Raw genomic sequence first — 24,592 nt, 5'->3', positions numbered from 1 at the left:
AAACTTCACACAGAAATGACAACCGACCCAGCTGCGGCTCGAACCATTCTTTATTATAATATTTAAAAAAAACACAAAAAAATCTCAAACATGGATATATAATATAATAAATATAATATAATATAATATAATATAATATAATATAATATAATATAATATAATATAATATAATATAATATAATATAATATAATATAATATAATATTGGTGAAGCAGTGGCGCAGTAGGTAGTGCTGTCGCCTCACAGCAAGGTCGCTGGTTCAAGCCTCTGCTGGGTCAGTGTTCTGTGTGGAGTTTGCATGTTCTCCCTGTGTTCGTGTGGGTTTCCTCTGGGTGCTTCGGTTTACCCCACAGTCCAAAGACATGTGGTACAGGTGAATTGGGTAGGCTAAATTTTCTGTAGTGTATGAGTGTGAGTGAGTGTGTGTGGATGTTTCTCAATGATGGGTTGCGACTGGAAGGCCATCCGCTGTGTCAAAACGTGCTGGATAAGTTGGTGGATCATTCCGCTGTGGCGACCCCTAATTAATAAAAGGACTAAGCCGAAAAGAAAATGAATTAATTAAAATAAATAATAATTAAATTATATAAATTCCCCATGAGGGCCAGTTATTTTACAACCCTGCTTAAAACATTACAGAAACTTTCCTTAAAAAACATTCCAGTGTCATAGTCATATCAGAACTGAAAATTTAGGGTAACAAACACTAGCTCAAACCGCAAGCCAGCCATGTCAAAATTTTCAAGAAAAAGAGTCTGATGCAGCTGAAACAGCTTGAGCAAACATGGGCTGAACAAGGACACAGATGACTCAATATCAGTCAACATGCTGTGCCAGCAATATGAGCCTCCATATTAAATGTTTGCCGTGTACATACTGAGTCTATTCTTGTGCATTTCAAATTAAACTGCAATTTCAGATCGTTTGCAGTTGAGCAACCATTTATCAACGATCGACTTTTGCAAGAAAATGTGACATTGACCCATTTTCAAGCCTGTTTTATGATCATCACTCTCATTCGTATTTTTAGTTATTCTGTTTGAAGGTCACCATTTTAAACCACTGAAACCACAGATCTGGTTGCATTGCATGTTTGTTACAGATTTGTGTAAATGTTGTTTGGAGCTGCAGTTTTGTCTAGTCATGGGAAATCATATCAGGGCTCAACAATAAGGGTGGCCTGATGGCTTTGCATAAGTTAATAGAACTGTGATTTACCCCTTTTGGACTATGGTTTTAATGCAATTCATTTCTAAACAGATGATGTGAACTCTATATACACATTACAGATTCGCTCAGAATAAAACACAATATACTTTATGTTAAAGGGATAGTTCACACAAAACTGAAAGTTCCATCCTTATTTACTCATCCTTCACTTATTCTAAACCCTAAACACAAAACGAGAAATTCTGAAGAAAGCTGATTGGCAGCCATAGTATTCCATAATACATTAATTATAGATTTTAAGGTTAACCAGGTTTTATTAAGGACAGTCTTAAAGGGCTAGTTCTCACAAAACAGAATATTCTGTTGCAATTTATTCACGCTCATGTCATTCCAAAGACACGCGATTTTAGCTCATCTTTTAAACATGAATAAAGACATTTTGAAATACCAATTGGTAAGGGTTTAAATGATAAATCACCCAAATTTATAAACTTTCTCTCTTCTGTCCAGCACAAAATAAAATAAAATATATATATATCTTGAAAAATGATGTGTGCTGGGACCCATAGACTTCCATAAGTCTATATTCCATATTACCAATTATGTAAAGAAAGTAAAGGAGAAGTAAATAATGACATGAATTTTCATTCTCTTTAATGCATTTAGCCACACTCAAATATATATTTTTCTTATTTAGTAATGCTGCAACTGTCAGGGTTCTGCCACTCTGGTTCTTGTTTTGGTGGCAGAATCCGGACACTAGTCATGTCTAGTCCTGTTGTGCTCGGCTCGAGTTTTCTTGGGTCGAGCACTTGTTTCTGTCTTTGTGTGCGCGCATGCCGTCGTGGGTGTACGCAGTGTGCGCGCTCCCGTTTGATATGGCCGCGCGGGCTTTGCGTGCCTCGGACGCGCGCGCTCTTGTACTCGTATTTGTGTTTTCGTCTGTCTGCAGCGTGGTGTTTCATTCCCAGCGTCTCAGTCTAGTTGGTTTCGGTTTTGGTCGGCGCTGGGATGAAACATGCACGCTGCTTGTGTGAGCCACGGTGAGTGTTTTCATTCATCGTGTGCTCTTGTCTTGCGTCACGTGCTTTTGTCGTGTGCTTCAGTCTTGTGCTTATGTTGTCATGAACATGCGGTTAATGAGTTCTCTCATTGGCTGCATGTTCTTGTCCTGTTTATGTGAGCGCATGGCTTGTCTTGTCTCTGTGTCATGCACTCTCCCGTCTATTGTCTAGTCCCACCCTCCTTGTAACTCATTATTAGTTTGTCATGTTCACCTGTTTGTGTCAATTTACTATTGCTTTATAATCCCCTCATGTTTTCTGTTCTGTGCCAGTTCGTCATCGTTATTTCCATGTCCTGTGACATCCATTCCTGTTTGTCCTGCCAGCCCATCCAAGTTTGTTTGAGTGTTTGTTTTATAGTTATGTTTTTCCCCCTCGGGTGGTTTTTGTTGTCCTTTTTGTTTTATTTTTATTAATAAATACCATCTTCTGTTGCATTTGAGTCCTCGCTCCCTCATCCTTCCTGAAACCCTGACAGTAACTTCAGAAACTGGTGATAATAATATCTTTTTATTTCATTTCAGGTGAATTGGCATAGAAATACAGAATTTTTTCACCTTTATCCATATTATAACACCCCATTCTGTATCATCCGATCACAAAAAAAATAAAATAAATATAAAATATGCCCACATCTTAAGGCTGATTTATACTTCTGTGTTGAGTTTGGTCCGGCGCAGCCTTCGCTTGGTCGCATACCCCTCGCAGTGGCTGACGTGCAACTCTCGAAATTTTTTTAAGGGTTTGAAATAACATGAAGGCGGGTAAATGATGACAGAATTTTCATTTAGGGCTGAATAAACCTTTTTTAAGATGGCGTAATGCATCAAGACAGCCTGTCATATTGTGGGCTCATCTGCTTGCCTGTACACAAAATGCATCATGAATAAGGTATACAGTACTGTTTATTGAATCCGATCTTTTAATATCTCTGTCTTAAAGCATTAAGCAAATGTCATGTTAAACGATTTAGAATGTCCTGCTGTTTCTAGTGGATAAAATACTGCACCAGGTGCTTTATGTGCTACACAAGTGCCCAGAACTGTTTGTTCACATATTGTTTGTTGCTGTTGTTGATGAATTGATCTAGATATTAATGTCTAATTGAAAGCATGCATTACAGGTCTTTATTGCAATTTTATGGATGCATTGTCCACAGTGTGACTGAAAACCACTGATGTCGTCAAAACTATGAGGTAAGTAATATTTTTTTATTTATTTTGTAAGAATTTATGAATGTATTAAAATTACAAAAAACTAAGTTGCACAGCAAATCAACGTTTTTTTTTTTTTTTTTTTCTGAAAGATTAAGTGACACGGAAGCCTTGAGTAATTATGGTGAAAAATAATACAAAATGTACATTCGTTTGTGAAAGTCTTGCGCCTTTACAGATTTCTACTGATTATGTTTTATATCATTAAACAAATTTAACTATTAGTCAAAGACAACACAAGTAAACACATCATGCAGTTTTTATATGAAGATTTTTATTATTAAGGGAAATCAAAATCCAAAACAATACATATCCCTGTGTGAAACAGTGTTTGCCCTAAGCCTAATAACTGGTTGGGCCACCCTTAACAGCAACAATTTCAATCAAGCAATTTCGACAACTTGGAATAAGTCTGTTAGAGTACTGTGGACGAACTGAGGACCAATCATCTTTGCAGAATTATTCTAACGCAAGCACATTGGAGGGTTTTCCAGCATAAAGTTCATACCACAGCATCTCAATTGGATTCAGGTCAGGACTTTGACTAGGCCCCTCCAAAGTAATTTTATTTCAAACTGTATGATGTCATTGACTAATTTTTATTTTTTTCTGAAACATTGAAATGTGACAAACATGCAAAATAGTAAGGGGGCAAACACTTTTTTGCACCATTGTTTACATTTTTCAACATTATGTTGCTACCAATGCTTCTAATGCCACTTCCATTGTTAAAAGTAAAAGACCCCAAATATGTGGGAACTAGTGCAAAACTTTTGGCAAAACTTGAAATAGCTAATTTTTAGATCTGTACATTAAACTAAAATGTATATTCTAAAAATGTATCCAAATGTATAAACAGTTGAAGTCAGATATATTAGCCCGCCTGTAAATTTTTCCCCAATTTCTGTATAACGAAGAGATTTTTTCAACACATTTTTAATCATAATAGTTTTAATAAGTCATTTCTAATAACTAATTTATTTGATCTTTGCCATGATGACAGTAAATAATATTTTACTAGATGTTTTTCAAGACACTTCTTTACAGCTTAAAGCAGCAGTCGGGAACCTTTTTACAGCAAAGAGCCATTCCTGATTTTTTGGGCAAATGCATAGAAAAGAGCCAGTGGGATGTGTATGTGTACATGCTGATAAAGTCGTCAAATGTTGTTAAATTTATGTGCGCGTAGTTACCACAGCAACATAAGTTGTTTGCCCTTTATTGGTGTCGTAATTCAAGATAATCCACAGCACCGTATCCGCGTTTTGGTGAAACGTCCGAGTTATTAATTTTGCTGTAAAAATACATAAATAAATATAGTAAAAATGGCGAGGCAGTGGCGCAGTACGTAGTGCTGTCGCCTTACAGCAAGAAGGTCGCTGGGTCGCTGGTTCGAACCTCAGCTCAGTTGGCGTTTCTGTGTGGAGTTTGCATGTTCTCCCTGCCTTCGCGTGGGTTTCCTCCAGGTGCTCCGGTTTCCCCCACAGTCCAAAGACATCTGGTACAGGTAAATTGGGTAGGCTAAATTGTCCGTAGTGCATGAGTGTGTGTGTGAATGTGTGTGTGGATGTTTCCCAGAGATGGGTTGCGGCTGGAAGGGCATCTGTTGCGTAAACACTTGCTGGATAAGTTGGCGGTTCATTCCTCTGTGGCGACCCCAGATTAATAAAGCAACTGAGCCGACAAGAAAATGAATGAATAAATGAATGAATATAGTAAAATAAAATACAAATAAAAGGAAATTGTTTAATGTATTTTCAATCATTTTGGTCAAAGAGCCACATGCGGCTCAGGAGCCATAGGTTCCTACCACTGGCTTAAAGTGACATTTAAAGGCTTAACAGGAATAATTAGGTTAATTAGACAGGTGTAATTGGGCAAGTTATGGTTTAACAGTTGTTTGTTTAGTAGACTATCAAAAACAATTATAACCTAAAGGGGATAATAATTTCGACCTTAAAATAGTTTTCAAAAAAATGTTAAACTACTTTTTATCTAACAGAAATAAAACAAATAAGAGTTTCTCCAGAAGAAAAAATATCATCAGACATACTGTGAAAATTTCCTTGCTCTGTTAAACATCATTTGGGAAATATTTAAAAAAAGAAATAAAAAAATCAAAGGGGGCTAATAATTTTGACTTCAACTGTTTATATAAAAATACAATAAAATGTACATAAATATTTTTGTTATTATTATTTATTTATTTATTCAAATGTATATATTTTTATCAAATTTGCTGAAAGATTACATGTAAACCTTTTCTTTTAGAGCTTTGGTTCCGTTAAAATGTTTCCAGGAAAATATAGAATTTGAACTGATGGTCAAAGATCAAGGGGATGTAAAAAAAAAAAAAAAAGCATTTAAAACTAGCTGTTATTTTTAGGAGTTCCTCAGTGCAGTATCAATCCACTAAACCAGTAAGTAAAGACATTGTGCATTCTTTGTTTTTCTAACACATTTCAACAATGCTGGAATTTGATGGGTATGTTTCAAAGTAAAAGGAACCAGATGCTAATAGATGGTTTCGACATCCATTAGGACAAAAGCGAGCAATCTTAACCAACATCGAAACAGGAAATTCCTCAAATTATTTAAAGGGCCAAACTCCTCTATTTACGTTTGGATGTAGTAACCTGAACTTACAGTATGGGCAGCTATATAACAAAACAATAGAAAGCTTCTCTGTATTTACTGAACTGAACAGGTGTGGGTTTGAGTAAAATGTTAATATTTGTTTTAATCTTTTAAAAGGTCCTTCCAGTTTTCTTCCACATTTGATAAAAATTAAATATTTTGTTCTCCATTTTTACACATTAAATACAGCCTTTTACAATCAGACAAAATTCTTTGCAACCACTAAAATGCTGCATTTAGTGAATATACAAACAAAAAAGGATATACAGTTGAAGTCAGAATTATTAGCCCCCTGAATTATTAGCCTCCTGTTTATTTTTTTTCCCCCCAATTTCTGTTTAACGGGGAAAAGATTTTTTTCAACACATTTCTAAACATATTACTTTTAATAACTCATCTCTAATAACTGATTTATTTTATATTTGCCATGATGACAGTAAATAATATTTTACTAGATATTTTTGAAGATAGTTTTATACAGCTTAACGTGACATTTAAACGCTTAACTAGGTTAATAAAGTTAACTAGGCAGGTTATTGTAATTAGGCAATTAGGCAAGTTATTGTATAACGATGGTTTGTTCTTTAGACTATTCAAAAAAAATTTGCTTAAAGGGGCTAATAATTATGACCATAAAATGTTTTTAAAATATTTTAAAACTGCTTTTATTCCAGCCGTAATACCACAAATAAGAAAAAATATTATCAGACCTACTTGGAAAATTTCCTTGCTCTGTTGAACATCATTTGGGAAATATTTAAAAAAAGAAAAACTATTTCAAAGGGGGCTAATAATTCTGATTTCAACTGTTTACTGTATAAATGTTCCCCCTTTAAAGTGACTGTAATCGTCATACAGAATTCAAAGTACAACAATTGAAGAGTTATCTTTTGGAATGGAAGGCTTGACAGCATCTGTCTCATTAAACATTTGGTCTTTGTATCTGTCCAAAGCAAAGCTAAACTTTTTTTGCATAGAGCAAACTGGGGTATAAGCCCAGTAAGAAAAAAAAAAAAAAGTTTGGGGTCCAGGAAAATTTGTTTTGAAATTACATTGCGTTTTCATGAATTTTTTTTTAATCTTTTAAGCTAATCTGTCAAGTCCTGTTGTTCTGTTCAGAGGACATCCTGGGCTTTCTAGTGATATGTCATTTGATTGGCTGGCATGCTAGGAACCACTTCTTACAATGCTACCAAGATGGCTGACTTACAAAAAAGCACATTTTATAGGAAGGAGAAAGGTATGTAAAATTTTTTACTGTTATTATTACATATTTATTTGTTTATTAAAGTGTCGGAAACAATACATTTAGCTTTTAAAGCAGTTAACGTGTTTGTGTTTCAAAATAGCATATTTTTTTAAATCTCCACTATAGCGGACACCATCTTAACAACTAGACAATTAGACAATTAGAGAATTGGAGACAACTAGAGAATGACAATCAGTTTTAAATTACTTTTATGTTAAATTTGTTTTGGATTAACATCACTACCTTTTCTTTTTTTCTTTTCTTTTCTTTTTTTTTTTTATTTGGCTCTCTTTCAGACTAAACTGTTTCAGGAATTTCAATACAAAAGGAAAAATGGCTTTTGTTTTTGTTACATTAATATTGGATTAATATCCCTCTACAGCCATATCCTGTACAGTTTTGTTGTCTGAGTTTGGCGGCCATTTCGAACTAAAATGGTCCTGTGGTCCACTACAGTGGACATGCTGTAAAATTAAAAATAAAAACTAAATGCAAAAACTCTAAATTGTAGAATTTTTTAAGCCCAAAGGACATTTGAAAATCACAAAAAAAAAAACAAGAAAAACAAGAAAAAAAATTCTATGGGTTTCAGGAGGATCAGATGAGTAAATTATAAGCAACCCATAGAATTTTGATATGATACCTTTTCTTAAATGATCATGTATCATCATGTTTTCTAAAGATGAAAATGGGGGTCATTAAAAGCATTATTTTGAGGTTATAAAAGATTTGTTTTTAAGAAAATGACTATTGGTCATAACAACCAATTCTCAAAAAGTCATACTTTTTCTGAAGTTAAAAAATGGTATTGATTCGTCTAAAAAATGTATATAAACTCGTCTGAAAACACAATTTGATATTTTAAGCAAAAAGACCTTTATAAAATAAAATAAATATTATATATAAAAGACATTTTTGAACCTCTCTTTTTTCCAATATATGAGAAGAACTCTTGCAAACAACCACAAAATCTCCACAATCTTCCTCCAGAAGGGCGTCAAATAAAACACAAAGGTAGTTCACAAAAGCGAATCACGGTTGCATAGAAACAAAATCGCAAAACATCCCGTTCCCTTTTCTTCAGTAGATCTGACCCATAGCCAGACATGTGCTCTCAGAAACATTACACTTTCACGCTCCATCAGCTGACTGAGCTCTTCAGCCATAAAGAGAAGCAAACCAAACAACAGCTTCCCTCAGAGCAAAGTCTGCAAATACTGACCACAAGCACAAATGTGTCCATGGTGATTATGTAAAAGCACACTGGTGGTCTGTATGACAGATGTCTCCCGCTGGACTTCATCTTCCTGTTATGCAAGAGCAAAGCGGCCCGCAGAGAAAACTCAGAAAGAGACGAGACCTGCACCTCATCCTGCTCATAATCACACAAGCAGAAAGGGCATTCCTGGCTCAAATGCATAATGATTCAAAAGGTCACTCGATTTATGCTTGAAGCAAAATTAAAGCTAAATTTTCAACCATTTTTCAAGGGAAATTTTTTTTTTTAAAGATCAAAGGTTAGGGTTAATGTTGTAAAAAATTATATTGTAACTGATCAGCAAGTAAATGAATGAATGAATGAATGAATGAATGAATGAATGAATGAATGAATGAATGAATGAATGAATGAATGAATGAATGAATGATTGCATGCATGAATAGATGGATAGATGGATGGATGGATGGATGGATGGATGGAAGAATAATGAAGAAATGAATTAATATTTTCATTCTTTTAAAAGATTGTGTAACTACATTTACACCTTTTATTAATATTTTTAGTAAATACTTAGAAATTTTAAATCACACATGAACTACATTAAATATATGTAATATGATAGTATATATACATAATTTTTAACATATAATCTGACAATGACTGCATTAATATCATTGAAACATTTTTATTTATTTATAATAGGTTTTTATTTATTTTTAATTTCTGAAAAAACAACCTAAATATTTCTCAAAGTTTTCAAACAAAAAATTTTCATTTTTATACATTTATACACAAATGAAAATTAGTGTTTTTTTTCTGCAATAGTTCATCAGTCGCATTTTTTTATGTGCAAAATAAATTTTTTCGAATTGCAATATTTTTTTTTTCTTTTTTTAATTTTAATTTAGCTTTATTAATCCAATCAATTTGTTAAGGGCTGTGGTCTCAAACTCGATTCCTGAAGGGCCACAGCTCTGCATAGATTAGCTCCAGCCACCTCCAACTCATACCTGCTTAAAGTCTGATAGAGCTAGGGTTTACAAGTGTGGAGTCCGGAGCTTCAGACGGAAACATTTGTTTTGTGTTTACCTTATGATTAAAGTGGTTGCACGTTCCAGCCTTAAAATAAGGGAGTTTGAGTCATTTGTACATTAAGGGAACGTTCCTAAAAAAAAACTTGACACAGAGGAACATAAACACCTCACTGCCCACTAGCGTGAAGTGTTATTGCAGAGGAACACAAACAGCACACAGAAGTATAAATGCATGGCTACGCGCATTGCATGCAAGTGGGTCACGCTGATCACTTGATGCAGAAGTATAAACCAGGCTTGAATAGTCTCTAGTAGTCTTGAACATCATGACTAGTTGGATCAGCTGTGCTTGATTAGGGTTGGAGCAAAACTGTGCACTGTCGACTCACAGCAAGTTGGTCACTAGTTTGGGTCCCTACTGGGCCAGGTGGCGTTTCTGTTTGGAGTTTGCATGTTATCTGAGTGTTTACGTAGGGTGCTCTGGTTTCCACCACAGTCTAAAGAAATGCGCTATAGGTGAGTTGGATGGACTTGGTCTAGTGTATGAGTATGGGGGAGTGTATGTGTGTTTCCCAGTTATGGGTTGCGGCTGGAAGGGCATCTGCTGTGTAAAACATATGCTGCAATAGTTGGCAATAGTGGTTCATTCCACTGTGGTGACCCCTAATGTGGTGTCTAAGCAACATTAATAAGTGAATGAAGGAATAAAATAAATTCCAGTAAATAAAACTAAATTAAATCTATGCAAATTTCAATATTTAGAGCTGACTTTTTTTTTTTTTTACAGATCTGACAAAACAACCTAAAACGATCTACATAAAAGCATAAACTCTACCAACAGTCAATAACAGTGTACAAAACCAATATAAACATTTTCCCATATTTAAATTACTAAACTACCTAATGCTTTCTTAAGCCATGTACTTTACATTACTCAATTAATAAGAACACTAAAGGAGAAGTTTGTAACAACAAAAATTACTCAAAACATAAAACTAAAACAAAATAAATCTAAAATATAACCCTCATCTAAAAATAACCCTGAAATAACTATTTTCTCTCTGTACAGTGTATATGCAAACAGTGTTGTTTTGTACTTAGCTACAAGGAACAACTTAAAGCAAGTAAAGCAGCTCCTTCTAAATGTATCCAGCTGGAACACAGCATGCTTGATCTGCTCGAAACCTGTTTCTATGGCCACTGTTGATTTACTGGACAGCCTCCAAATGTGTACAATCAATATGTACAGATTTGTGTCACACTTGAATGAAAAACAACACAATCACATCCTGTGCATCCCAATAGAGAAAAACAAAACCATAACAAGCTCTAACTCAATATAGAATGAGTGGATGAGGCAAAGCACGATCCTATTAATGTTTAACAAATGGACATCAAATCAACTTGTAAACTATTATTAATTCAATGACCACAAAACAAAACAAAAAATCATAGTGACGGATTAAAGTTCTTACTTCTCATATATCCGTTGACCTCTCATGAACACTTTGGCTTCACTGTCCAGTGCAAAAGTGCCGTCATCTTTCCTGAAACGGAAGAAGAGCTTCATATCTTTGAACTCCTTGTGGTCATCGCAAACTGTAAGGGAAAAAACACATTCAAAACAGATTTGTTATAACTGTAGCTGAAAGGTTAACAGTACACATGAACACACTTCTATAATGGGCTAAACATCAAACTGGTCTACTAGACAGTGTAACAGCTGAGATTACATTTTGTTGTTCATTTGCAAATTACGTTTTAAAGGGAGTTCACCCAAAATGACGGACAGTGCTATTGTGATTTATTAATGTATTAGATGTATGATTTTCTTCTCATTTTCTTTTGTAAAAATCTGTATATATATGATATCGTAACTGTAATGTAAAACTGTAAACTGTAAAAATATAATGACAGTTAGTGGGGACTGTGTGGCAACTTGTTTCAGCCACATAATAAATAATAATACTCTCAGAACTAGGGGTGTCAAAATTATTTGTTTCTTCGGTGCACCGCGATGCAGACGCGAACAATTTGTTTTGGTTCAGTAATATTCATAACTGGTTATTATTTACTGACGTCATTTATCTCTTATCTCTCTTTCGTGAGAGCGAGTATTTACAACGCTCCAACTACTTAAAACTCAAAAACTGTGCACAATTTCACTGTGTGTTTGCTGGATCAGTCTTTCGCTGATATTTACAGCAGAAGCCCCTATTTCACTGTGATTAAGAGAATGAAAGTACTCCATTTCTCTCTCTCTCTCTCACACACACACACACACACAAATACACACACACACACACTGTGGCCCATTTGACCTGTTGGTATGACTTTTCTCCTCCTCCCGGCTGTTTTACAGCGATACTTATGAATACAGACACGAACGCGGGCCTTCAAAGTTTTCTCCACCGTGTCTGTTATTGATCAGCTGTGATCGCTGCTGCCGCCTGCCACTTATCAGTGTCACTAATCTGTGAAAAGCGCAGCGCACAAGAGCCAATCGCAACCGTTTTTGTTGAAGGTGTGACCAATCAAAGGTGTGTAAGAGAACTAGACAAGGATCAGAAAGCAAGAGGGATATTTATATTTGTTTATATTATTTGCTTAATGCTCGTGTTGTTAAAAGGTACAGTTTATACATCTGGCTGTTGGTATTAAATGACAAAATTGTATTACAAATAGTATATAATATAAATATATTCATACATTTTAATACAAGAATTGCTGCTGTGAAGAAAATATAAAACTGTGTATGAAAAGCACCGTCAATGCACTGTGATGCACCGAGATATCGAATTGAACCAAATCGATGGCATGATAATCGTAACCGAACCGTGAGACTAGTGTAGGTTCACAGCTCTACTCAGAACTGTATTTTTATTTCTCTCAAAGACTTTTCATATGCATATACATGTTTGCACACAAATCTATTTAGACAAAAACTTAAAATCACATAGAAAAAAAATTAGGCAACACTTTATTTTGATGTTCCATTTGAGTATTAGTAGACTGCCTGCTTAATATCTGCTGACACTGCTCCTTCAACAGACATTTAACTGACTATAAGAAACTTTGCAGATACATGTCAACTTACACTAGCCCTAACCCCAACCCCAACAGTCTACTTATAATCTAATGAGAATTAGTTGGCATGTAGATGCAATGTAACTTAAATTCAACAAACATACCATCAAAATAAAGTGTGACCAAAAATGTGTCTGCCAAAATTAATATGTTGGGGAAACATATGAAATACAATTTTAATTTAAAAAAAAAAATTAAGAGGAAAATACAAAATATCAAAAAAATGTATGCAATAACTCAATTTAATTGAAATGTATTATCTTTCGATTGCTAAATACGTTAGGTATCCAGACTTTTATTTTAATGGACATAACAGATTATATGGTATAGTGGATATGTTTAAATGCACCAGAAATTATTGGCTATATTAACTGAGATATGGATAAAGATATTCATTTTCAAAGGGGCATACTAATTTATGCTGAGCGCTATAGACAAAATTATTAACTCTCCCTTTGAAAATTGAATCATTGTTCATGTTTAAAATCTTCTCTCCATTAATCTCCATTTTAACAAAAATATTGTCATTTTTTTTAGAATAATAGAATAATTAGTTGTGACTGAAAATCAAGATTGTTCCACCAAAAACTGCCTTTTTTAACTCTATTTACGTTAAAACATTTGTATTGTGTTTTGTGGTGCGTCCCAATTAATATACTGTCCGTTCTAAATAGTATTCGAAAGTAAAATTAGTATGTCCCAAACCGTAGTATTTAGAAAAGAGTATGCCAAAGGCTCTACTATTACCATTTGAAGCGTAAGACCGTTTGTAATCTAACTGCTAATATTGGGCACAATACATTGCGAATTGGATGTGAAGTTGATTAGAACTACAAACTCGGGTAAAAAACAAACAAATCACAAACATGGTGGACACGTGAGACCAACTTTCTTTCTGTGTTTGAATGACTATTTATTAATATCTAGCCAAGTGGAAAATATTTAAACCACAATTTCCATGGTATTTATTATCTGCAACAACAATGTGATTTATAAACACTCAATGTGAGTTATAAACACATGTTTAGGCATTAACTTCTGAATGCATGATTATACAAACAGTGTTTGGCAGTATATACACTTTAGCCCCTTTCACACATGCAGACCAGAAGGGCCCTTTTTGAAAATACCAGTAAATTCGTTCCAGCTATTTTCCAGAAAGAAAAGTTGTAACATTACCGCTAATTTGCCGGATTGCTGTGCTGTGTGAACGCAAAAGGAAGACTGCTGGAAAGAGCGCGTGCACGTCTAGAACGTACTGACGTGAGACGCCTTAGCCAATCAGAACACTCAGACGCATTCGTTTCCGAACGATTTATAAAAAATAAGAGCCTTCGAATATTTCTCTAGACACATTAAGCTGCTAGATGTTAGTCAGATAACATTTATATGTTCCTTCTTAATGGCAACTTTGTAAATAATTATCGATAAGATGCTTATGATAAGCCTTCCTTTAGTTGCTTGACGCGTGTGCCCGTGAAGGAGTGAGCGCCAGCACACACATATTATGTACATCTCGACATGCGAAAATGTTTCTCTATATGTTTTCATCAAAGTTGTTCACAATACTGATCCATCCACAGAGTTTGTGATGTAGTCAAATGTTTACAAATACAAGCGCAGCTGTTTAGAGCTCATTTTTGGTTACTGATGTCAGAATTTACCAGTATTTTAGAATGGATGTGTGAACGGTCTTTTCCAAAAAAAAATCCGTAACGTCCTTGCCTGTGTGAACAGTGTTTTATTGAATTTACTGGTAAAGTCGTTCCGGAAAATTTCTGGATATTTACCGATATCACTGTGTGAAAGGGGCTTATATAAAACACTTTCCTATATATTTCCCTTTAAATTACTACAGTATTTAAATGTGCAACACAGGATTTCTTATTTTTTGTTTTTTGTTTTTTGTTTTTATTGACTAGTAAAATTTGTTTCTTTTTGTAAGAGCATATTATTTGCAGTAAATAACTGAATTTAACAATTATGCTGCATATGCATCATTAGCAGTTTTATTGATCACTAAGACAGAACTGACTTGGATTGAAGTTGCTTCGATTTAAAAATATAAAATGGGGGTAGCTTTTAGTGTAGCTAAGCTACATTTTAAGCAAAGTAACAAATAGCTTAGCTCACAACATTTTCCAATTAGCTTGCCCAACATTGCCAAACACCTGAGATTTCTCTGCATTTTCAATAAGGTAGGTAATTAAATATGAAATTTGAATATTGTGTCGAGATGATTAAGAGGATAACTAAGCAAGTAGTATGCCCCTGACTAACTAAGTAGTATGCCCTAAAGTTTGCATACTCCTCTTTTACACAGTTCAAACAAAAACAGGAATGTGATTCTAGAAAATCTTGAAGGCAGGTGCTCGAAAAACAAATATTTGTAGCACATGTCGGTGGAAACGTTGTGAGCTAAAGTGGCAGTGTGCCGATTTTCTTTAGATCTTTTGCTACACACTGCGAACAAAAAACTTTCTTCACAAAAAAAGTACATACTTTTAGAACGTAGTATGTAAATCGCGATGCTGCATTTGTATTTGTTTTTGTTATTTTACTTAGTTTGTTATTTTACAACTTTTTTGTATAAATATACATTTGTAATACATATATTTGTAATACATATACATTGAAAACTATTATTAAATTGTTGAAATCCCAGGGCTACTAAAATAACAGTGTTACTTCCCCTTCACTGAAGCTCTAATAAACTGCACAAAGTCAACTGGATTAAAAAGTCTACTTAGAATTGAATGCATAATTTTTATGTAACATTTTTAGTAGCTCCACTTTATGTACCTTGGTTATATATTGAAACAAGTGTGATTTTCAGACAAATTCAGAACAAATTTGCAACAACATTGTGATAAAATATTTCATTTTTGGTGAAAAATAATATGATATATAAAACAAAATTCAAGTGAATGGTGGACAAACGCACCATGGTGAATTATGCTGTGGTCAAGAAGTTTCTGCATGATCTTGATGGCAGTATCTCTGTCAGTTGCCTCCTTGTGCTCAATCAGCCAATCAATAATCTCCTTGCCCAAAAAGCAGTTGGGGTACGTGCGGAGATGGTGCCTTCTGTCTTTAATCATTCTTGCTTCGTGCAGTCGCAGCCTGGAAAACATAAAATGAATCAGACCAAGAGTTATCCTCCCATCAGGGGAAATTAGCATCAAATCACCTGCAACACAAAACCTGTAACATCACGGCACACTTTTTAAAAATTGACCTCCATACCTACATTTGCTAAGCTATAAATGGGTCACCCCATGAATATTCATCCTAAAATAACTTTTTTTTGTCAATGCTTGTCAACACCCCCACCCACACACACACACACACACACACTTACACACACACACACTCACACTCACACACAAACAAACACACACACAGCACGAGGGACACTACTTAAATTGTCAAAAATTATTTTAACTTGAGAAGTTACCTTGAAGGGCAGTGAGATATCTGTAAACCACAAAAGATACTGACAGAGATTTAAAGTTGTACTTTGAAGCTTTAACGTACATGAAAACAAAAGCAGGAATTAACCCCTTCAGAACCGCATTATGTTCCAAGTATCTAAAAAATTGTAAAAGTATGTTTTCACAGTTTTTAAGGATCCTATAAATGAGACCATTTTATAATAATAAAAATTCAACACCCTTTAAGTGTAAATATTTTTGGATATATGAACTGGAAGCTGCTATAAATTTGTTTTTAATATTGTGACCCAGTTCCTAGAGAAGCGTAATTTTAAATGAGCAAACAGTAGGCGTGGCTTGTTTGTTCTACCGTGTGCTGAGTAGATTTAGTAAAGTACTACACTTCTGGAGTGAAGTGGTGCCATCCTGCTTTTCAGTGTAGGGGATTTTTTTTTTTTTTTTTTACAACATGCCAAGCCTTACTGCCATTTGATTAGATGGCAATCGTCCACTCTCATGGACTGCAGGTTTTAAATTAGATGAAATTTTCAGGAACCACAAAAACATGGGCTGACATGTGAAGTCCATTGTAATGGACAAAGGGTCCAAAGGGTTAACAGCAGCCTCTAAATCAGGGCTGCCCAAACTCTGTCCTGGAGGGCCGGTGTCATGCAAATTTTAGTACCAACCCCAATTAAGCACACCTGAATCAGCTGATCAAGCTCTTACTGGGTATACTAGAAACTTCCAGGTGTATTGAAGAATATTGGAGCTAAACTATGCAAGACACCGGCCCTCCATGACCGAGTTTGGGCAGACCTGCTCTAAATGAATAGATGAGGTTTTGAAGTATATTGGCTTCTTTTCACTCCACAAAAGAAGACCACAGTATGAGCTGAGTGATATGACAAAAGGCACAAGTGCGCATTAAACACTTATACTCATCAGTTTACATGTGTATGTTACTCATAACTAGGCCCACACAGAATCTGCAAACACAGAAATCTGAGTGAAGAATTTTTAGCCCATCACTGAGTCAATGTATTTACTTGTGTAAATGTGTGTAAATGTATATTTAATCAGTTTCTAAATTAATTTCACTAATATTATTGTGACATTAATAGTCATTTTGATATGTTCATACAGTATGATTTATTTACAATGCAGTTAATAAAGTAATATTTTCTGTCTTTTAGTACATATACTATATGAGAGAATTGCTTTGTGTACATAATAAGTGGATCTTATTGGATTCGCTTTGTAAATATTAAAACAATAAAAGTTAACAATGTCATATTTTTATTTCATATATTAAGCTTTTAGTTATGATGCTCCTAAAATCATTCCGCATAAATCCTCAGATTTTTTAGAAAATTCACCACAGAAATAGCCAAAAATGACAGCAGATTCTTTCTGGCCAAACAAACCCCACACATTTCACAATTTAAATGTTAAACTAACAAAAGATGTAGTAAACAGACCTTATGGCTCATCAGGATGCCACTTAATAAACGTATAATTCATATATTACATATTTTGCATTCAAATTGTTACAATAGGAAAATTAAGAATAAAATGTTTTGTTTAGTATTTTTCTTTAAAGCAGAGGCTCTGTTCTCTATGATATATTAAAATAATACATATTTTCAGTAGAAAATATTATAAGGGCCGTCAAATTTAGGTCATCATCACAAATGCGAGAGTTTAGTTTAGTTTAGTTTAGTACAAACATGTGACTTTTGGTGTTAGTTTAGTCTCAGAACAGTTATTACCGTGACTTTATTGTACTTGTCTAATTGTATTCATCATTATTATGTCATCGATCTTATGTAAGAGCTTTACTGCACCTTCCACTTAATCCTCTGAGTAAGATTAAGATTACTTTATGACAATGGGCCAAACCCTAGTCACAATCAAGTTAACTCTTGAAAGAAATGAACACCTTTACTTAAAATCAACAAAGGAATCATTCACCCAAAAATTAAATTTCTGCCACAATTTAAACCATTTCTCCTATCAATCAATTAATCAATCAATCAATCAATCAATCAATCAATCAATCAATCAATCAATCATTAAATAGTAAATAAAATGACCTTTTTTAAAATAATTAAAAGTGTGTAACATTTGTAAGCCCACTGATCTCCATTATGTGGCAGAAATAGTTTATTAAATTAAAAAATAATCTACTTTTGTGTTTTTTGCAGACAGAAAGCCAGGCATACAGGTCTTTAAAGACATGAGGGTAAATATGAAAATGACAAAATTATCATTCAACAACTGTGAACTGTCCTAACTTCAATGTGCTCACTCTGAAAATTACAACTAAACTATAAAAATGCTAAAAGTGTGCTGCCAAAGATCACACACCCCAAAGAAGCCATCATATCTTGTCCTGACACAGATAGATACATATGTGAAATTATATTATCAGCAACAAGCAGTCGGTGCAACGGAGCAGGGCAGCCAAGTAACTGAACACTCAAAGACTCACATGACTGCAGCCAGGTATTCACACCATTAAAGTGCACTTTGGCACTTTCTGACACTGAACAATACAGCAATCTGACACACATGCTGCAACAGTACCTGAGTGAAATGACAGCTATATGACTGGTGTTTTCCAAAGGCAATGTGGTTAAAGTTTATGATCTACATCAATTTGGAATTAATGATCCAAATAATGACTGGTTATTGGTCATTTCATGTTTTGCATGCAGTTCATCAAATGTTACATGAGCTAATTTGGTTTCAAATATGTCTTTCTATTTATATTGAAAAACTGCATTCAAAAATAAAAAGTGTGGCTACAAATGCTAACCAAAATAGTGAGAAATTAACCTTTTTTTGCACAGAATAAAACTTGAAATCTGCACACCTTGCCTGTATTAACATCAAATATATATATATATATATATATATATATATATATATATATATATATATATATATATATATAATGTTACCTACAATAACTTAACCAACAAAACTGACCTGAGATGACCAACTGGAAAATGTATTAATTAATGTGCAGAATTATATCAACACTATATCCGTTTTTGATAACATTGCTGGCTTCAAAGCCACTTGGAAACCCTTTTTATATTATCTGTCAAATGCCAAGTTTAAATGTATAACCCTGTCATCATCTGCAGGATCACCATTTTGCCTGTGTCCACTGGCTTAGATATATATATGTGTAACATTGTTGACCCATGTACTGTATAATACTAGAGGAACTGATGTAATAATGATGTTTGTTTGCATTTCTTTTTTGTCTTTATAATTGTTGTTGTTTTTTGTTTTGTTCAGTGTAGTTATTCATTCATTCATTTACCTGGAAAACATTCTGAACCTACAATAAATTACTTACTTAAAATTGTATCTCGTATTTGTTTAATTTATAATTAATACAAAAATTTCTTCTTCTTTTTTATAGTCTGTCAATGTTTACCCTTGCTGATTATTTACACCTGTCCAAGCAGCAAACATAGAAAAGGGGCAGGTGAACCTGATGGCCTGATACCTGAAGCAGGTTAACCTGAGCTGTGCACAGGGCAAAATGTGGGTTTGCTGTCACTGCCTGATAACTGATTATACAAACCTGAGTCAGCTGTACATAGAAAGTGGAAGTGATACCAGCAACCGGCAGATTAAACTGGTTCACTATGACCTACAATAACAGATATTCTCACACAACTTGGAGGTAAAAATGATACCTAATACTTGTCAAAGATCCATTAATAATAATAGTACTATTATTATATACACCAGATACAAATGCACATTTAGGATGCTGAATCTCACATAAATGTTTATAGATGGAAAAAAAGAAAGAAAGAAAAAAAGTGTAAATAATAGGTCTGGGTCTTTCATGTTTAGATTCGATTTTGATTTTTATTCAATATCAGATATTAAAATTCATCAATATTTGATTTAAAACAATAGTTTTAAATATTTAAATATAAATTCAAAACTGCTGAGCTGAATGTTTACTCAAACAAACTCATTAAAGATAAGACATTTGCATTAAAACAGTTCACACAATTATGGTTAATAATTACTTATAATTTAAATATAGTGTTGCCAGAAATAGCTGACTTTTTCCAACCGAAAAACTGTCCAAAACCCGCCACGATGCTAAATTTACATAGCTACTTTAACTGCCATAATTTTAACCAAACAGCAACCAACACCAGCAGTCAACAGAACCACAACATAACTGGATCACATCGAAACACTGCCCTCGCCTCAGCCACACACAGCACTAAATATTGCGTAAATTACACTATCTATTAGAGTATGTTTTACTTTCGAAATGGGTAATTAATTCATCCTATTTGGCGTTTGAAAGTCTTTTGAACAAAATTAGGTGCTGCTTGTCAGTTAGACGATGCTTCTATGTTTGTTCTTGCTGTCAATTGTGGAAAAAATGATCGATAAAAGTGTCATGATAAACTGCTGTAAGAGTCAGATTTGTCCGGGGAGTCAGATTTAAATACAACTTTCCTTCACCTACTCTTGCAAGTGAGCCAATGCAGTTTGCGCTATATACTGGTTGCTATTATCTAAATGGAGTAGGAGCACACAGTTATGCTTTGTTGAATAAGTTGCATATAAAAGTTACGTTTCAAAACCGCCCAAATTTTGTCAACCCACCATGCATTTTTTTACCCGCACAATCAACTTCAAAACCACCCAATCTGGCAACACTGTTTATATAATATATACTTTAGAATTATACATTTTTTTTATTGTTTACCTTTTTTTGAGTGACAAACACAATTTAACTGCACAATTAGCATTAATGTAAAAAAAATGTATGCATGTAACATTAAAATTTAATAACAAGTTTAAAAAAATGTATTTTAAGGATTAAAACATTCAAAACAGGAGTATAAAACCATTGTCTGGAAAATGTGTACAAACTGTCTATACTAAACAAGATATTTGGAAGCTGTTTACACTGGATGGGGCTATAAGCATTTGAAATGTATTTGTTCTCTGTGTCAGTGGTGCTTCGAGCACGTTAGAAATAGAAAGGGGCATCAATTGTAGTTAACAATTTACATAGTTTAGAAAGAGTCGCGCTGCTTGCGTTTGGTGTAGACATGTTATTAGCACTTGTGGGCAACTTGCAAATGACAGTAGTTTTGTCAATGTCATCTTTACAGTCGTTGTCTTAGATCATGAAATATTTTATCAGACTGTACTTCACTATTAAATTTAGCAACGGTGATCTTTTGCCACGATCAACAGATATTAATTTTTTTTCTGTTTTTATTATTTTAAGCTGGATAACTCAAAAGATGGGGCATCTTTAGGAAGAGAGGTGAAGTGCAAAAAATAATGACATCCTTTGAAGTTGAGCCTAAGGATTAAAAATTAACTTTGGTTTTCTCAAATAACTGTTGTTTTGTTAAATTGAAGGCTGATTCAAATCAAAGAATCAGTATTTTTTACCCATTTTGTAATGAAGTAATATGTTTTGAAGTTGCTAGACAGTCTATAAGACAGCTGTGTCTGGTACTGTTTCAGCAATCATTAATCAGATGTATTGACTAAACACTTATGCTCCTTTCACTATCACTGTCACAGTCCGTTGACATAGGAGCAGCTGTCTGAGAACGGATAGAGCCACAAACATATTACAGAAGATTTCTGCATAAATCTTAAATGAAAAAACTTACATCCAATATATAATATACTTCAAAAAAAATTATACATATATATATATATATATATATATATATATATATATATATATATATATATATATATATATATATATGTATATATATATATATATATATATATATATATATATGTATAATTAAAAAAAAAAAATATATATATATATATAAATATATATTTTTATATATATATAAAACGTTTTTTATTTATGTAAAACTTTATCTAATGTTTTTAGTCAGTTAGACTGAAGTTGAGATGACTAAAAAGTGAAGTTCTTGTTAAAATTGTTTTATGTCTAAATTTACAGTACTTAAAAAACAGCAAACAAAAAGTACCTGGATGACCCTATATGGCAAGATTCTGCAGTGCACAACAGCAGAAGCTTTGTGAATGATTCAGGTCAGGTTTCAGGTAAAAACTCATAGAAATTATTGTTTAACAATTAAAGACAAACTTGTTGTGAGTTCTAAGGTTGTTATTCAACTGAATATATAATTTAACTTGCAGGATTTTTAAACCTATGACAATGAAAAATGAAAGATTAATGAAAATTTAGGAAAATAAAAAACAGCTAAAAAAAAAGTTGACAGACACTCACTCTATTGAGATCTCATGTGAGTGACCATGTGCCATACCTTCATGTCAGTGTCACATCATCAGAGAAGTCAAAGAGGGAACCTATATAGCAGACCTCATTTAAACAGCATTTGGTCTAGAAATTGTTACATGTATTTAAAAGGTCTGTTTTGTGAACTAATGGGGGGTTCACTCCGTTGTGGCAACCCTTTATGAAAGAAGGGAATAAGTCAATGAAAAGTGAAAAAGTGAGTTTTATAAACATTAAAAATGATTTAAACATATATTAAAAACTAAGGGCTCTATTTTGACAGTCCATGCGCAGAGTGCAAAACGCAGGGCGCAAACGCTTTCAGGGCGTGTCAGGACGCATTTTTGCTAATTAAGGGACGGGAAATCTGCCTTGCGCCAAGGCGCATGGTCTAAAAGGGTTGAGTTTATTTTCTTAATGAGTTATAGGTGTGTTTTGAGAATAAACCAATTAGAGTCTCATCTCCCATTCCCTTTAAGAGCCAGCTGCGTCGCGCCAAGAGCGCATTCGCTATTTACAGGACGCAAAGTAGCCTAAGTTTAAGTGGAAAAAAATTAGCATTTCACAAGCAAACAGTTAACAGTTTTTTTAACAGAAAACTGTTAAACAGAGCATCTACTGCGTGAGAATGAGAGATAACGGATCTACTTTCACATTCGCTCTTGGATAGGGAAACCTTTGCGCACAGACATCAATTAGTCTGTAAATAATAAAATTTTGTTTGTTAAGCGCAGATATTCATTTCAAAACTATTTCTAAATTCAGTTCTAATTTCCAGCAAACAAATAAATTAACAATATTAACGAAGTGTGCTCAAAAACCTGAGTTATATTCTAAAACACATGCTGTGCCCCATATGGTCTAAAACCTGACAGGTGGGCAAATCTAAGCTTGTTTTTAATAAAACAAATATACATATGGATATAATAAATAATACTGCTAATAATAATAACATTATACAAAAGCAAATTGTTATGAATGAACTGAAAAAGCCTCCCGAGATGAAGAAGACATAAAAGCAGTGTTTTTTCATATTTATGTAGGCTATAAAATAATATGTTTTGTAATATTTTAATCCTTTATATTTATATCCTATATCTATTCGTATTATATGCTATATATATCCTTAATATTAAAATTTTTTCATATGTTAAGATATTTGCCTATTGCTCTCTTGTGCGTATTAAGCAGTGCGTAAGCGAGGCGCAACTCTGCGCTGGAGTTTGGACCGGGTTTGTTTTGGTAGTGAAAAATCTATTATAGTTTCTCAAAATAACAACCAGAACGCCTATGGGCGCACATATGAGTGCTAATGCATTTGCTATTTAAACAGCGTAGCGCAGCGCCTTAAAAACGACTCTTGCGCCAAGCTGAAACTAGCAAAAGACTATTGCGCCACATTGCGCCAGGTGTATAATAGGGCCCAAAGTCTCTGAGTGCAGTGTTTGTGTGGGGTCAGGGATGGGAAGTTATTGTAATTAAAAAAACTGGATGCACATTATTGAAAAATAAAAATGAGCAATTGTGAATATTTTACAAGAAATACTGCAAAATTATAGAAAAAAACAACAACTGCAAATAGTTAATTTAAAGTGACTTTCCAATACAATCTAAAAGTTGTATCAGCTAATGACTTATAAGTAAGCCCACACGGAATCTGCGCGCGCAGAATTCCACAGAATTCTGCAGATTTTTAGCCCATCATTAATTCTGTTTATTTACTTGAGTAAATGTTGGAAATCTATATTTTTCCATTTTTATTTACAGTAACATTATTAACTAATATGAAAAGGTTCATCTGATTTAAGTACAATGCAGTTTGTACAGTAATATTTTCTGTCTTTTAGTAGATATATTTTATGAGAGACTTTGTTAACCAAATAAAGTGAATCTAATCGGATTTGCATTTTAAACATGAAATAAAAGTTAAAAAATATATTTTTTTTTTTCATTTCACATATTAAGGTTATAGTTATGATGCTACCAAAATAATTCAGCAGAAATCCGCAGAGTTTTACCCAAATTCTCAGCAGAAATAGCAAAAAACGTCCGCAGATTCCGTCTGGCCCTACTAATAGGTGAGAACTACACGTGAATGATACCATAAAGCAGATTGTACACATTTTAATTCGCACTAGCATATGTGCACACTATTACTGTCCATTTAATATTTAAGAGGTCAC

General features: G+C 33.7%; 1 protein-coding gene and 1 long non-coding RNA gene across 9 annotated transcripts in view; one reads left to right on the top strand and one right to left on the bottom strand.

Moving 5' to 3' along the window:
* deptor (DEP domain containing MTOR-interacting protein) overlaps positions 1-24,592 on the bottom strand; it is an 87,971-nt gene that overhangs the window by 62,501 nt on the left and 878 nt on the right. For all 8 annotated transcript variants that reach the window (XR_012391554.1, XR_012391555.1, XR_012391552.1 and 5 more), the window contains 2 exon segments: positions 15,619-15,797; positions 11,063-11,186 (listed from right to left, as the gene is read on the bottom strand). Coding sequence is in view for 3 of the 8 variants with exons in the window: in XM_005173524.6 (XP_005173581.1) it covers positions 11,063-11,186; positions 15,619-15,797 (303 nt within the window). In the remaining 5 variants the exon portion in view is untranslated.
* Positions 15,771-19,007, top strand: LOC141378188 (uncharacterized). The gene is made up of 2 exons (XR_012392056.1): positions 15,771-16,772; positions 16,926-19,007. It is a non-coding gene; the product is annotated as an uncharacterized lncRNA (long non-coding RNA).

This window comes from Danio rerio, chromosome 16 (genome assembly GCF_049306965.1).
Source record: "Danio rerio strain Tuebingen ecotype United States chromosome 16, GRCz12tu, whole genome shotgun sequence".
NCBI classification, from domain to species: Eukaryota; Metazoa; Chordata; class Actinopteri; order Cypriniformes; family Danionidae; genus Danio; species Danio rerio.
The sequence above is the reverse complement of the archived record's forward strand: the minus strand, read 5'-3'. Positions and strand labels throughout refer to the sequence as shown.